The sequence below is a fragment of the Stigmatopora argus genome, chromosome 21 (assembly GCF_051989625.1).
Source record: "Stigmatopora argus isolate UIUO_Sarg chromosome 21, RoL_Sarg_1.0, whole genome shotgun sequence".
NCBI classification, from domain to species: domain Eukaryota; kingdom Metazoa; phylum Chordata; class Actinopteri; order Syngnathiformes; family Syngnathidae; genus Stigmatopora; species Stigmatopora argus.
The window spans coordinates 1942345-1958681 of NC_135407.1; the positions used below are offsets into that span (position 1 = coordinate 1942345).

At 41.2% G+C, this 16337-nt stretch overlaps 3 protein-coding genes across 4 annotated transcripts; all 3 read right to left on the reverse strand.

The window, feature by feature from the left end:
* Positions 1-38: 38 nt before the first annotated feature.
* rrm2b (ribonucleotide reductase M2 b) lies at positions 39-3876 on the reverse strand. 2 transcript variants are annotated; one of them, XM_077590647.1, is made up of 9 exons: positions 3694-3876; positions 3142-3258; positions 2958-3074; positions 2246-2379; positions 1667-1761; positions 967-1100; positions 798-902; positions 584-697; positions 39-515 (listed from the first exon to the last, which is right to left on the reverse strand). In XM_077590647.1, exons 1-9 carry the CDS (start codon positions 3760-3762, stop codon positions 363-365), a joined length of 1038 nt encoding a protein of 345 aa, XP_077446773.1. In that variant the 5' UTR covers positions 3763-3876; the 3' UTR covers positions 39-362. The 2 variants fall into 2 exon arrangements, with proteins under 2 accessions (XP_077446773.1, XP_077446772.1); XM_077590646.1 differs by having other exon boundaries at positions 3142-3291.
* A 677-nt stretch (positions 3877-4553) lies between these two features.
* LOC144067184 (nuclear transport factor 2-like) lies at positions 4554-6049 on the reverse strand. The gene is made up of 5 exons (XM_077590722.1): positions 5902-6049; positions 5353-5467; positions 5216-5287; positions 5050-5148; positions 4554-4786 (listed from the first exon to the last, which is right to left on the reverse strand). Exons 2-5 carry the CDS (start codon positions 5458-5460, stop codon positions 4664-4666), a joined length of 402 nt encoding a protein of 133 aa, XP_077446848.1. The 5' UTR covers positions 5461-5467; positions 5902-6049; the 3' UTR covers positions 4554-4663.
* A 618-nt stretch (positions 6050-6667) lies between these two features.
* bloc1s4 (biogenesis of lysosomal organelles complex-1, subunit 4, cappuccino) lies at positions 6668-9053 on the reverse strand. The gene is made up of 5 exons (XM_077590461.1): positions 8573-9053; positions 7839-7910; positions 7672-7773; positions 7402-7536; positions 6668-7330 (listed from the first exon to the last, which is right to left on the reverse strand). Exons 1-5 carry the CDS (start codon positions 8885-8887, stop codon positions 7220-7222), a joined length of 735 nt encoding a protein of 244 aa, XP_077446587.1. The 5' UTR covers positions 8888-9053; the 3' UTR covers positions 6668-7219.
* Between the last annotated feature and the right edge of the window lie 7284 nt (positions 9054-16337).

Sequence of the window (16337 nt, forward strand, 5' to 3'; positions counted from 1 at the left end):
CAATTGCACCGGAGTATATAAATGAACAACTAGAAACGGATTTTATAACGCATTTTATTTTGCATTCTTCATTTTCTCAACCGCTTAGCATCAAGGCTCGCGGGGGGTGCTGGAGCTTTCATATCAGGGGAAAAAACACACAAACGTCACAAAAGCTCATAAAATGCATTTTTAAAAAAGATTTGCAAATCTTCTCATTACATGACTAGCTAACATTTGAAAATGCTTGCATATTTTTAACTGTTTTACCAATATGCTGTCAATATTGTCCATAAATTTGTACTGTAGACTACAAGATGCTGATGTGTGTTATCGACGAGCCTTGGCTTCTCCCAAATAAATTAATACCAATATAAAAACTTTCAAAAGTCAGCGTCCAGAGTGAACTCGCAGTCCATCATGTTGGACATGACTCCGAATCGCTGGTACTCGCCCACACGCTTCTCGAAGAAATTGGTCTTCCCCTCCAGCGAAATGGACTCCATGAAGTCAAAGGGGTTCTCGGACGAGTAAACCTTCCGTAGAATAACGTTTAAAAAAGACAATTCAAACAGATCATGTCATTAATAAGTGACGGGATTACCTTGGCTAGACCCAAGTCCACTAGGAGGCGGTCCGCCACGAACTGGATGTACTGCTTCATTAACGTAGAGTTGATTCCTATCAACTCCACCGGCAAGGCCTCGGACAGAAACTCCTGATTTGTCAACACACGGTATTATTACGGATTATTCTTGGGTTATTACGGATTATTCTTGGGTTTCGCAAAGTGGGCCACGTGGAAAAGACTGTCCGACCTGCTCGATGGTGACGGCTTTGGTGATGATGTCCTTCACCCTGTCCTCGGACGGCTTCTTTACTAGGAAGCTGTACAGCAAACAGGCAAAGTTGCAGTGCAGTCCCTGAAGAAGAAGAAAGTGGCGTTAGCTGGCGTGCTAGCTACCGACTCTAATTTTGCGAGTATACCTCGTCGCGGCTGATGAGCTCGTTGGAGTAAGTGAGGCCGGGCATGAGGCCTCTTTTCTTCAACCAGTAGATAGCGGCGAAGGAGCCGGAGAAGAAGATGCCCTCCACGGCGGCGAAGGCCACCATTCGCTCGCCTGAAAAAAAAATGTTTTTAGCGTGCTTTATAGGTTTTTTTCCTGCATTTTTTTTCAAATCTTTAGTTTCAAAAGAAAATACTTAACTGAAGGAAAATAAATAGCCATATATCAAATCCACTGATGGTGATGATATCCCAGCAATTTTAATTTTAATGTTACTACTTTCCATTTTTAATTAAACAAAAATTAAACATATAAGCATTTGAAATGGAGAGAAAAAAAGAGAATATTTACAGTTTTCCATCCTTTTTATTTTTTATTATTTATGTATATTCCTTTTTTTGCTTTACGACACAGCTTAGGTTTGTGAGGGTCGCGGGGTGCTGGAGCCAATCAGACTTTGGACAAAATATATGATACATTGTTTTCTTAAGTTGAGAGAATATATTAAAAAATAGCATATATAAAAGAAGAAGATGAATAAGAATATTTAGAGAATATTTACTATTGATTGACTCATTCGCTGCCATGAATGGCAATAGACTTTCATTCATTCGCCCCTCCCAGTCAAAATGGATTGGACGCACTTCGCATTAACTGTTAACTAACGAGTTGATCCTCACCAAACGAAGCTTGTGTGTCATTTATCCACTGGCGCGCCCAGTCGGCCTTGCGTCTCACGCACGGCATCGTTTGAATGGCGTTGAAGAGAAAGTCCCTAAAACCAAACAGGCAGGAAACCATTGAAATAAACGTCAAAATACACTCCACTTATACTTACCATCAATTGATAGAACGCACAAAAAAAACAAAACATATCGTCTGATGTGAATATGACAGTTAAGATAGTTGCCCCAGCTGCAGACCCCCCCCCCCCCCCCCCCCCAAACAGTCGGTGAAAGTGTTATGAACAGGTGCCCTCAACAAAAACAACAATTCAAATGTACTGTAAACAGTAGTAATAGTCATACCCAAATCGGTCCTGACTTCCCTTTTCCGGTCTTACCGGTTTTTGGTGTATCTGCTCAGTAAATGAAGTGATAATGCATATGCATACCTGTCAACCTCTGCCGATAACTGCCCTTATAAATGATTATGATTCCCCTTACAAACCCCCCAAAAACCTTCCAAACACCGTACGCATATGTCACGGGACTTGTAGCAAGGTAGCATAGCATATTAGGGTTAGGAGGGTAACGGACCTTTCCTTGAGGTCCCGTATGTAAGTGTTGATGAGCATGCTGTACATCTCAGAGTGCACCGTTTCTATCAGGATCTGGAAGCTGTAGAAGGCGCGCACCTCAGGGACCTGAACCTCCGTACAGAACCTCTGCACCTGCCCCAAAACACAAATGCAGTATATTCTTTACTTTACAGGGACTGTAGTTAATATTTCCTCACTTCTCTATATATTTTGCGACTTTAAATCTCCTATATTTGCTAAAACAGCACATTACAATTTTTTTTTCAATTTGAGTAAAGCTATCCCATTATAGGCTGTAAAGGGGAACTTAGTACTACATTGTTTTCAACAAAAGAGGAAATAAAATAAGAAATCAGGTTTTTTTTGGTTGAATGTCAGTTGTGAAGAGTACAATAAGATTGCAAACAAATTATATATATATATATTTTTTTTAAAATACAAAATTAAAAAAATATGTGTGTATATATAGATTTATACATATATAAATAAGAAATCTGATTTTTTTGGTTGAATGTCAGTTGTGAAGAGCACAATAAGATTGCAAATAAATGCTATATAAAAAATATTAGAGATAAAAAAATAAAAACATAAATAAATAAAAATTAAATAAAAATAATATATATATGTATTGTATTATATATATATATATATATATATATATATATATATATATATATATATATATATATATATATATATAATTTATTTACCAGGTTCTCGTTGACGATGCCATCGCTGGCCGCAAAGAAGGCCAAAACGTGCGAGATAAAGTGCCTTTCCTCCGGTTTGAGTCGGTCCCAGTGGGGCAGGTCTTTGGACAGATCCACCTGAAAGATCCATAGTGGTTTAGTTAAGGAGATCTGGGATGAAAATTAGGAAAAAAAGAAAGCAGACCTCTTCCACCGTCCAGAAGGACGCCTGAGCCTGCTTGTACATCTTCCAAACTTCGGGGTACTGGATGGGGAAGATGACAAAGCGTCGGGGGTTCTCCTTTAGTAGAGGTTCTTCCTCCTGGGGGTCCGGGGATTTTTCTTTTAAGTCATTCTAGGGATAAAAGAAGTAAATTACAAAAGGTATTTAACTTCTAGAGGGTTTAAATATTTTTATCCAAAAATTTAAAACAAAAAAAATCATTAATTTTGTTGTAACGTTATTTTGTTGGCTAATAAAATAATAATAAAAAAGTATTTTCACCTTTCTTGTTACGAAATTACCGTCAACTGCGCCTGCGCAGTAGACACCCATCCCAAAAATAAAATAAATAGAATAAATAGATCAAATTCGGTTAACCTGAAGCGCAAATGCAGACATTTGTGTTGACGCTTAATTATATTTTATTAAGATTTAAACGAAATTTGGTGGCATTTGCCTTTCGGTAAGCAGCTTGCGAGCTAACGTTAGCATCCATTGCTGCGAATGACTTGGGAATGGCATTGGTCTTCTTACCGTTTCACCACGAAGGTCGTCACTCACTCGGTCCATGTCTTCACACCTTCTCTCCGGTGTTGGTGTCATTGCATCCGTCTGGAGTCGCTGACGGAGTTTATTCAAGTTTTGTTGTTGTTGTCAAGCCATTTAAAGGGACGAATTTGGAGACGAGTAATTCGCGAATGTCGCCCTCTAGTGGCATGTTTTACAAATGACACCGACGTCCCTCATGGATTGAAGACCGACGCAAAACAAGGATCTTTCTCCCTTAACGCTAAAAGATGTTGTTGTAATCGAATTATCATTTCAAGCAAAAACTTAATTAGCTTTTCCAAAAGTCAAAGTATCTTAACATTTTCATTGATTGTGGTGTTAGTTTTCCTCCCTCTAATTCGATTAGTTTATAATTTGACTAGTTTTCATTCATTTTTATTTGACTGGAAATGATTGGCTTAACTTTCTTTTATTTTTAGTTTTATATTTTGGGTTATGGTTAACACGTCAGCCTCATAATTCTGAGTTCGATCCCAGGTTAGTCCTCACTGTGTTTGCATGTTGGCCCCAGGGTTGCGTGGGTTTTCTGCAGGTGCTTCGATTTCCTCCCACAATGTAGAAACAAACACCCATGCTAGTTTAAATTGTCCCTAGCTACAAGTGATTGGTCATTTGTTTCCTTTTGCCCTGCAATTGGGTGGGTGCCCCCTACCTCAGATAGGCTCCAGCACCACCCACGACCCTCGTGAGAATAAAATGAATGAATAAATGTTGGGTTATTCGTCAAGTGTAATTAAAGCTTTTATGAACAAACATCCCATTGCTGCCATATTTTATTTTAAGGAAGCCTTGCTTCAAACACCAACAAATTAAAAAAACTTGAATAGTCTGAAAAAAGGTTTTATTTTTTTGTTAGAACTCTTAAGGGAAACTACGACATGACACGCAAGGAGGACACGCGAAGGAAAATGTTGAAGGAAGACTTCTAAATCCACTAGGATTCCACGGGTATGTTGTGTATACCCAGACGGAAGACGTCATTGGTGCACACCCAGTTGCAATTCTGTGCCTTCAGCATGAACACTTGGTGAAAGGCCATCGGCGGATCGTTGTCGGTCTGTCGGGAAAAACAAGCCAATGCGTGAGGAAAACTAAACCTAGTCTTCATTCAATTTTAAGGGATTTTTTTGCATACCTGTCAACCTCTGTCGATAACTGCCCTTATAAATGATTATGATTCCCCTTACAACCCCCCCAAAAACCTTACAAACACCGTACGGTGTTTGTAAGGTTTTTTGGGGGTTTGTAAGGGGAATCATAATCATTTATAAGGGCAGTTATCGGCAGAGGTTGACAGGTATGTTTTTGTATACAACTCACCTTTAACTGCCCAAACACCATGATAAGGATGCTGTTGTCTACAGTGGGCTGAACATCTTGGTCTGTAATTATATGCTTAATTTGCTGGAACGGCATGCCCTGAAAAGGTCAAAACAACAATGAAAAAAATAGTAGATTGACGTTAATCATAGTGAACAATACTTACAGTCAGTTTGCCAGCGATGGCTTGTCTGCCATGAAAAACCATTCCTTCCCATGTCAGAGTAGCACCTTCTGCCTAGGAAATGGAAAAAGGATTATGTTGCTAGCCAATGACAAGAAATATGAATGAAGCAAACTCACATAAAGGTTAACCAGTTCCATCCTGTTGGTGTTATCAAACTGGTTGTAGTACCACTGCACAAAACCTTCACCGATTTTTTGACACAAGTCATTGTCACAGCCCTGCATGACTGACCTAACATTTAGAAAATGGAGGAAAGAAAATAAGACAATATTACAGTGTTAGGGATTATTGACGTAGAGGTTGCATGTGGCTGTTTTATCACAGAATAGGAGTCTACGGAAACTTCTGCTGGAATTGCCCATTTACTAGTATAGTTTCCAGTCGTGAGGATAAGCGTTACTAAGGTTTGCTGGGTAGTTGAAGTTATCGTTGTGCCTAATCTGGTCCCCGCAAATCCATTTTAGAAATCCAAGCTATCACTGGCATTAGGCGGTGCTAAAAACAAGCCCAAACTCTTAGCTGTAGATGCTAACCCATGCCTGTAGTTAGCTTACATTGGACGTTTCCCCATTACGTTCCAAGCTATCGTAAGCATTAAACCTCTGGAATAAATCAAATGAAGCCCGATAAAACGGTTACTTTTAAGGAGATAATGTCGTACTCACAAGTTTCGAGTCAGTTAAGTTTATAACCGAATTTGCATTGAAATGACGCGAGCACGACCAATGCAATGGAGGGCTCCCGTTGACCTCTCAACCCATGACGTCACACACACACTCCGACCAATAGGAATGCGAAATGAGCTGACGCTCATGTTGTTCGTTTCTTAATGCATTCTGATTGGCCTTAACCTAGTTCATAGATGCTTCAAAGGTTTTAATTGGCCGCCGTCTTTTTGTTTTGGACAGCAGAAATTGCCCATGTTTTTATCTTTAACACTAAGAACCACCATATTTTCAAAAAAGCCCAATATTAAAATACTACTTCAACATAAACATATTTTACCCGTACACTACGTATCCCAAGATGCATTTCACTTTAACATTTTTATTTTTGGGTCTTTTACTACAAAATTAGATACTAGTAAGGTGTTTAATGTGAATGTTTAAAGTTTTAAATAAAATACTCGATTTCTGAATAATAATTTTGTTTTAGACCGCAGAAATTGCCAATGTTTTTATTTTTAACACTAAGAACCACCATATTTTCAACAAAGCCCAATATTAAAATACAACCTCCACATAAACATACTTAACCGTACACTACGTATCCCAAGATGCATTTCACTTTAACATTTTTTTCAGTCTATTACTACAAAACTAGATACTAGTATGGTGTTTAATATGATATTTTTAAAGTTTTAATAACGCTGTGGTATGTATGTTCTGCACAAACCTGATTGGCGAGAGACAAAGAGACAAACACAGCACATTATGTATATAAAAAACCTTTAATATTTACTCTCAAAGTGTGCTCAAAATAAAGTCGCAACATCTTACTCTAGCAATCATCCTGATAAACAACAGTGCTGACGTCACATCACCAGGTCCACTTGCTCAGGCACAGTTTCACTATTCCGCCAAACTTAAGATAAAGTCAATGTGCTTTTTCAAAAGGACAAACACGCAGCCAATAAGAAACAAGAAGCTAGAAATACAATTGGCATCTTTAAAATGGAAGACATGTAACACTTGAGGTCCATATTGCTTGTGGTGATTGAATTAGACTGATTAGAAATCAATTTAGGACATCATGCAGACATTTTGACAAACTTTACAAAAAAAAACATTGTCTTGGAAGATGCATCAGACTTGTACAAAGCTAACAACCAGCAGAAAAGAATACTCTTGAGGCACTTTTTAAACAATAAACTCACTTTTTTTTTGCTACAGTTCAGTGTCACTTCACGTGCCTCTATTGAGTTGTTGCTAAGAGAGAGAAAGAGACGCAGCTATTGATTGGCTGAGGAAATTAGCGTCGTCTTTATGAATTTTCAGCCGGCTGCGTTGTGACGATGTAATCGTCTGTGCGGAACACTCGGGGGATCTCTTGATGGTGCGGATGTTGTGCTGTTTTTCGTGGACTGTTGGGTTTCTATATGAGGAAAAAGGAAAGTTTTGAGTTCAGTTCTTTATCTTCACAAAGTTCCTAAAAACAAGGCTCACATTTAAGAAGCCTGGAACGCTCATTGTGCGGAAAATCTTCTTGAAGGCACCCGGGAGCGTGGACACTTCTCCCTCAGCATGGACCAACTGCTCCTCCATGGCGCTAACGTTAGCTCCCACCATTTTGACGAAGCCCTTTAAATGTGTCAATGCTAGAACATTCAACTTGGAATAGATTTATCGTAACAAACTAAACGTAGTATTTCAGCCTGAAGCTTGGATTATCTCAAACTCAAAAAAGACCATCACTAATTTCATTATGTGGCTTACCTCCAACTTATCGATACGTCTGTACAGTTGTCTCATTTCTGTTGACTTTTGCTGAATTTGAGGCAGGTTTTCGCTCACGATCTGCGACGTTTCGCTACGAATCTGCAGTCGGAAACAAAACAGGCAAACAATGCACGTCTGTAACATCGGATCGCCCTCTTCCTTACCATATCCAGCATGCCGACAAATTCGTCAACTCTGGTCAACATTTCCTCCAGGCTTTTCTCCAGGCACATAATCTGGAAGAAGAATAGTAAACAAATGAGTTCAAATTCAAATAGAATGAATTAAACTTGAATTGTTGATGCAAAAAAAGACCCACACACAAAGCGAAGAATAGTAAACAAATGAGCTCAAATTAAAATAGAATGAATTAAACTTATATTAAAATAGAATGAATTAAACTTAAATTTTTGATGCAAAAAAAGACCCACACACAAAGCACACATTTGTCTTCAATTTTTACACGCGCTATCACACGCGTTCAATTAACATTGAGGTTTGACATAGTGTTTCCTTTATGTTTTGGAATTGATAGAGTGGCAAAACTAACACGTGTGTGAATAAAATCAGCTAAAAAGTACCTCCAAATTCCAGAATTTAAGTTATTTGTAGTAGTTGTCCCCAAATCTGACTGACACATAGGGCCTCTTGTAACTATGCGGAAGTGGTCGTATTCTGCCTAACAACAAGTGGCCGCCAAATGTGCCAATTAAATTGAAACGAATTCAGGTGATGAACGACGTCACCGTCATTCAAGTGGCGTCGTCTTCGAAAGTCTTGCGAATTGAGTAAGTTAAAAACTAAGAAACGCGTGTTTAAACAAAAGTAAAGCGAAGAACTACGGTTTATAGTCACTTTTAAAGCGAACCAGGTGAGATTGTTTTCATCAAATGTTCACCTCTTCTCCTGCTGTGGCTCTCACGTAGGAAGAGTACGCAATGGCGGTTTGGACGAGGTCGTCGTCGTGTCTTTCGGGGCCGTGTTGGGACGCCGCTGCGGCCGCCTCGTGAAGGCTTGGACTGGGCGACGCGACGACGTTAGGCGCCGCGCCGAAGCTGGGGCTCTGCGACACGGTGCCACTGCTGAGGATGTCGCTAACCATCGACAGGCTGCTAGCGCTTTGCGACACGATGCCGCTGTCCCGGCTAATCTCGGCGCTCGACTCCTCCAGGGGGGACAGAAGGCCCACCCGCTCTACGCGACGGTGGTCCATGTCGCCTGACTCACTGGATATAAGGTGAGTGTTAAAGGGAAGCAGGACGCAACACTACGACCCTGTTTGCATAGTCAGCTGACGGGGTCACGTGACTCGTGTAAAAAAAAAAAAAGACGGCAAACGCGAGAGTCAAAACAACAGATAACCTATTTCAAGGCTAGATGCCCAAAAGCGAAAGTAGCGGCGAAAGTAACTGGCGGCCATCTTGAAAGCTTCACTAACAGGCCCGAGGTCCAGGCGTAAGACGAGGTTGTTGTTTCTTTTTGTTACTAAAATAGTCTTAACTTGTTGAATTCTTGACGCATTTATAAACAGTTGGCTTCACCACAAACTGTAATAATGTGACAATAATCCAGGCTGGGTGGTGAGAAATGTTTTTGTAATTATTTTGAGCACGTAGTTAAATTTTTGCATGACTGGAGTTGATGAAAAACTAAGCGGTTAGAAAACACTTTGAAAATTGACCTTTTTTTGTATTTATTTATACCTGGCTTAATATACATATATAGCATATATGGTCAAATTAAGCAACGTTTTCTCCTTTTTTGCAATTATTTGTATTCATAACATAGTTTAAGAAATAACAACAATAGTTTTTCATTGTATAAATACTTATCGTTTTTTAAATCTGACGATAGTTCCCAATCACATAAAAGTATTTTGTTTGGAACGTACATTCCAACTAATGAATGAACGTATGGCTCCCAAGTCAAGTGGAAGTATATTAAACAAGTTTTTAGTCAAGTGGAAGTACGTATATTAAACAAGCTTTCTGAGCTCAAGCTAAAATAGATGCGTTTCTCATAATTGCCAGCAGAGGTCAGTATAGTGCCAGGCAAAGAAAATAACATTTGGCGAGGACAAACCGTTTTACATTTTCGTATATATTTATTTCAAAATACTAAAAAGTAAATACTAAAGTAGAACTGACTGTCTTTGTGGGAGACTTTGCTGTGGTGATGGTCTTTGCGTAATATTTTTTGAAGGCCGACAATTCAATTTCCGTTCTTTTGGAAGTTGATACAATTAACTTATTGGCTTTCATTGACGGCAATAGACGTCCGTATCAGTTTTAACTGGAAGTGAATGAGTAAAATGGAACCCTTTTCATTGTCTGGTCTTATACCAGACCTGTTAATGTTTAATACACAGGAAGTAGACAGACCCGGCCACCTTTGACCTCACACACTTTCTCCCCTGGCAACTCCATCCTCATTACCAGTCTAAGAGTTGACCTCTGACCCCTACGAGACCAGATGGCTGGTGTTTTCCTTTAGAAGGACAAGCAGTACAAGGACGGGTGCAACTGAAGTACTTGTTGTATTTTTTTGTGTGAAACAAAAACAGTGAGTGAGCTTGTTTGCCATAAATGGTGAAAAGACGCCCAATCCATTTTGACCAGGAATGAACCGTCCATTTGTCCCTCGGGGTTAAAATGGATTGGACGTCTATCGCTGTCCATGGTAGCCAACTGTGCCCATATCTTCCAACGTTAGTGTATTGGCTTCATCCAGAAACAAGGCCTACACATCCTATTGTGGCTGTGTGGTTGCCACGGCGACAACAGAAACGAGGGATCGGCACATCCTGAGTAACTACGGACAAAAAAAATGGGGACTCGATGTACACTTCTAAGTATTAGCTACAAATCCATGCTGGTGACATCATGGTGTAGCGCTGAAACAATAGCGGCGTGGGCTACGGGCGGGACATCTAGGCTGGGATTACGCGTCCTTGATGGGAGGAAAACAGCATCCATCTTGTCGACGTTCCCGGGTCTTTAAGTACACTACTGACATATTAAGTGAACTTGGGCTTGACGTTTTTCTGTACATTGTGGTGATATGCTTGATAACTAACTCACTATTATTTGCTTTTCTATCCTAGCGACTCAGTAAATTACTGAATGAAGCCTCTCCCGGTAGAGATGGACATCTATTGCTGTCAATGGCAGTCAATGAGTGAAGTACAGTTACCAAGTGAATTACAGTAAGTACTGACACACAAACACTTTGTTCTTTAATGAGGTGACACAATAGACCCCCTAGGCCCTTTGCTGTGACGTTTCCACGACGATAAGGGCTCGCCCTTTGCACTTTAAAGCCTGACCTTTGCCCTTTTCCAGGGTGAGGCGAACTTACCATTAGCTCTAACCCTCAAAAAGTAAAATAAATAATTGGACTCTTTAAATTTTGGTTTATGCTGATGTTTTGGTTAGCAACACAATTTAAATGGGCAGTATGTAGAGTATTTTTTTTCTTAGATGGAAAAAGAAAAGTATTCATGTTTCTTATCCATTTGCTGTCTTTAAAAACTAATCAATACAGAAAAAGACTATGAAAAATGTACTTTAATGCCTACTCAAAATGAATTGGACGGCTATCATTGTCACTGGGACTGAAATAGTCAATTGCACAAGCATGAAAATGAATCAATTCTAATATTTCTTGACCTTGCAATGTTGATGACATTTTTATGATTAAAAAAAATACTAAGAATACTTGGAAGTATACATTTGGGTATAGGCTAATATTTTTAATTTAGCAGAACAGTTTAAATGGGCAGTCTCTGTAGAATATCAGTACTTTTTGTTCCAGATGGAAAAAGAAAAGCATTCATGCGTATTTACTTGTTGCCTTAAAAATACTAAAAAATGAAAATTGTACTCAACTCCCAGTCTAAATGGATTGGACATCTATCACTGTCACTGCAAAACTTAATTACTCAAGCAGTTAAATTGATTAATTCCTCGATTGTTGGACCTTCAGTGTTGATGATTTTTCTTATCAAATTCGATGCAAGCATTCTCAGTATTTTCAAGGATCCATCTACCAGGTAAATTGCTTCCCTTTTGTAAAATGGGGCCTTCACGGAAGAAAAACAAAACTGTATATCATAAGAGTGAAAAATGAGACTAATTCAGAGCCTTCTCATGTTGTCATTCTTCTCTGGGGCCCCTGAGTGCTAGCTAGTTAAGCAGCATCATCACCATGGAGACGCCTCCATCCTCACAACACACACAACTTGCAGCCTCCGGCCGCTCTTTTTGTCCGCTGACAAAGCGGGAGCCACTCACGGGGTGCAGCATTGGGGAAGACCGGCATGACGCGCCACCATTCACTCCAATAAGAAAAAAAAACTATTGATTTTTAATGATGGACGGCGCGGGGGGTAGCAAGGAAAGACAGCGGGAAACGTCTCAGGGAAGTTACCTACCCCCTTAAATACCCCATTGCCTGCCATTGACGGCTGTCACTGTCCAATATGTTGTGGGGGGGAAGCCTGGTAGCAATTGGGCGGGTCGGAATTTTGTCCAGGTTTGAGTTAGCATGCTTTTCAAAAACCTAACCATCGCTGTCAGATTTATGGTTTTGCTAGCAGTTGGCGGCTAGCCTCTGTCTAATGCGCCACTATAACCAAGGATGAATTTCCACGGCACCACCATAGTACGGCAGTCGAATAACACTAGTTTAAAGATAACAGACCCAAAATGGCGGGTGGTCGGTTAAGCTGGACGGAATGAGATCCACATCTGGACTTGATTTAACGGATCAGGGTGTTCTACAGCTAATTAAAACGCACCCACGTTAATGTATCAACTTAACCTCGGCCATCTCCGGACCACCCTCCTTCTAAATCACACAAAGTTGCTTCTACGCGTGTCTTTAAGGCAAACGCGGCTAGGAAAAACGCGAGGGAGGGGTGAAAACCATTAACCCCGGAAGACGTCGGCCTAATTAATTTGGGTTTAAATGCGGCCGGTGACCTTGAAAGGCGGTCAGGTGAACTCTTGTAATATCTATGTCGATTACGTTAGCGACGTATGCAATGGCTAGCCGCCGTTAGCAGTAGCTTTGGCGACCAATGCGATAGTTTGTGTGTTCATTCACTGCCAACCCTCCATTTCAAATGGATTGGGGGTCCATTAGTGATAAACTAGAAAATATACATAGAAATATATATTTTTTAATAACTAAAAATAGTACCAAAGGCCCACATAGCTGCCTACTGTATTCACAACTGTCCCTAAAATGTGTTAAAGTTTAGAGTTTACTGCCCCAATGAGACCGGACTAGAAAAATGAATGTCTTGAATTCTTAACCTAACAAGCCTAGATTTATGAATATTTAGAAAGGCTAGAGACATATTTCTTATCACTAACATCCCACTTGACCCTTGTAAATCTATGTAAATCCGAGCGCTGCGCATAAAAAAACTATTCAGCAAATCTGTTTAAGTTTAGTGCCCCCTATGGGACCGGAGTAAAATAACGTCCGATTTTTTTTATCTAACAAGGCGATATATACGACTGTTCAGCCTGAGTGTGTATCTATTTCGTAACACACATCATATCAGGCACTTGCAAATTTATGTAAATCTGAACAGATAATAAAGAAAACTCAGGGATACAAATCTTTACAGTTTAGTGCCCCCTACATGACTGGAGTAGAAAAACGCACGTGCCTTGAATTCTTAACCTAATGAGCGCAGGTTTCGGATTAAACAGCCTTGGTGGGGATATATTTTTTCATACAGACATCGCACCAGTCACTTGTAAATTTATGCAAATCTAAGATCCGCGCATAAAAAATTCTGTAAAGGGCGGGTGGCTTTCAGAGCGCGGTTGCCGCACGTGCGTTTCCGACACACAGACGTGGTCTGTGTCCGCCGGCGCTCGCCAAAGTCCCCGCCAGTAGTCAAACTCTCCTTTTTTTTATGACATACCGCAGGCCGGAGAGCGAAGGGGGGGCCGTGTTTTCCGAAGCGTGGCGCGAAACCGCAGGAATGCCGGAGGTGTGGAGACGGGCCTCGGAATCCCCGACGCGCGGCAGGTGTGAAAGGAGCCACTTGATTTCCTCGGGCGAGAAATCAAGAAAAGGGGCCATTTTGAAGCTTGATTAGAGACACTTAAGGCTCGCCGACGAACGCCTCGGCGTGATTAGGTAGCCCGCCGTCAAAGGGGCTAATGTGTTGGCGCCAGATATTTGCGCATTCCGCCAACACCGACAACGCTACGCTGCATTTAGGGGGTCAAAGGTCAAGTCACTAAGAATGAAATATGAAAACATTTACACAAATAAAACTAAATGAGGCATTGGATAGATGTCTGTTGGGAATGTATCACTTGTAGACAAATCCGTTTGAAGCGTTTCTTCAAGTAGATTGGACGTCTTATTCTGTCAATAGCAGCCAATGAGTTAAACCCGGCCATTTTGGCCCAGATTACAGTTTGCCAGGAGTGTAATCCCGGGTGATGCACCTGATTTTAGCACGATGCTACTGTTTCAGAAGGGCTAACGAACACAGTTTTTCAGGTGAGCCAAATAACTTAAGAAATAAGTCCTTCAATTTTGGTAGATAATTATACTTTGTTTACTGCATCAAATGGGGCGACAGTAGCATTGTTGATAACTGCTAGGCGAAACAACAAATCATTGTTGCTAACTGCTAGGCGAAACAACAATCATTGTTGCTAGGCGAAACAACAATCATTGTTGCTAGGCGAAACAACAATCATTGTTGCTAACTGCTAGACGAAACAACAATCATTGTTGCCAACTGCTAGGCGAAACAACAATCATTGTTGCTAACTGCTAGGCGAAACAACAATCATTGTTGCTAGGCAAAACAACAATAATTGTTGCTAGGCGAAACAACAATCATTGTTGCTAACTGCTAGGCGAAACAACAATCATTGTTGCTAACTGCTAGGCAAAACAACAATGCTGACAGTGATAGAGAGGAAACATTTTTGCCAACGTCCGTTAATTCGCTGCCATCGCAGCCACAAGGTAATGAAAAAGGCAAATATTTTTGACAATAAAACAAATTTACTACATAGATGGAATGGTAGTACTATAATTTTCCTGAGACTAGTTCATCCCTTTCCCCCCTGTTGAGGAACCATGTCTCTCAGTAAGTGTCAGCTTTTGACATTGAAAGAAGTGGACCTAACCATTCCACACCACCTCGATTGGGGACTGGTAGACTATAATTTGCCAGTTCCAGTCCAGTCCAGTCCAGTCTAGTCCAGTCCTGGCTGCCCTTCTGGATCAATGTAATCTTGATTCAGTGTCTTTTGACTAAGTTTCTAGCTTGAAAGAACCCGGCTTTTTACTTGCTTCCAAGGGTTGGATTGCATCTGGTTAGCTTCTCAGCAAGAGAAGAGGTTGTCCTCAACGCTTGTTGACACGGGGTCATCCCCTCTGGTGGTTTTCCGCCTCTGTGGAACCACCGTGATTAACTCCATATTCCTCGTCTCCCGAGTCCAACTGCGAAGCTGCGCATTTCACAGGATTCCCTTCGGATTTCCCGTCAGGCGTGGCCTCGTTCTAGCGGCCCGCATACCCCGACGCCGAGCCACCTCGGTGGCAGTTGTTGATGTAGGGTCAACCCCTCCGGGCGGGTCGCCGCTCCCGGCCTCCCAGGTGATCCATCGGCCGGCTGAGACCATTAACGCCGGATTCTGAGGCCAACTTGTCAAGAAAAAGCCTCTCTTTTCCATTTTTCCGTCAGGTCCAATGTACTACAAGTGATTTATACCCGTTTATTTGGAGTTCCTCAGCCAGACACAACATTGTGACATTTTAATTGTCGGGAGACGCTTTTATACGAAGCCAAAGTGCGTCTGAGCGCCGCCGCGGACCGTCCACGTGAGTTATTGAGGCACAACAAGCTTTATTGCTTGTTAGGAAGGGGAAGTAGGAAAGGGGGAGTGTGTGTGTATATGTTTGTGTGTATCGCTGCTTGAGGGGTTTAATCTAACCCCTGTAATGGTGTTGTTTGGGCTCCCAGAGTTGGTTAGTATGTGGCAACTTCTACTTGTCAGTCAGTGGGGGGTGCGCAGCCGAGGTCAGGGGTGCTCATCTGGATAGTTTTAGCTATTTGAGAAACCCCCTACCCTCTCATTTTTTCCGCTGATTTGAGGTCATGCTGTCCAAAAGATGTGAACACTCTCTTCTGGTCTCATCTGGCTCTCACTTTAGAGGCGGAGTCTTGGTCTCCAATAGGGCACTAGTTATGGCAAATTCAGGTGGTGGAATTCCTCAACTTTTGGAGGCTATGAAGTCTTTGGACGCTCCCCCCAGATGCTCCCCAGGACTTAATGGGATGTGGCATTTCAAAAAGATCTCTCAGAAGGCGGGGTCAGAGAGCCTTTAAACCTTCACCTTTGGCCTCTTGGTTGCCACAAAGAAAAGGGGGTTGGGTCATTTTTTTGGGGGGGGAGTGGCATCGAAAATCTCCCAAGCTGAAAGTTAAAAATTAAAAAAACATTTGAGCACTTGAAGGTATCACACTGAGAAATTGATGGAGTGCAGGAAGCCAAGTAAAAAATGAGATTCAATCTGGGATGGGCGGGTGGTGTTGTTGTGGGGGGGTTGGCAGCCTTCCTGTTTGATTAGCCATTAGCCCGTGGAGTTGATGGTGGTGGGAGCGGCCCTCCTTT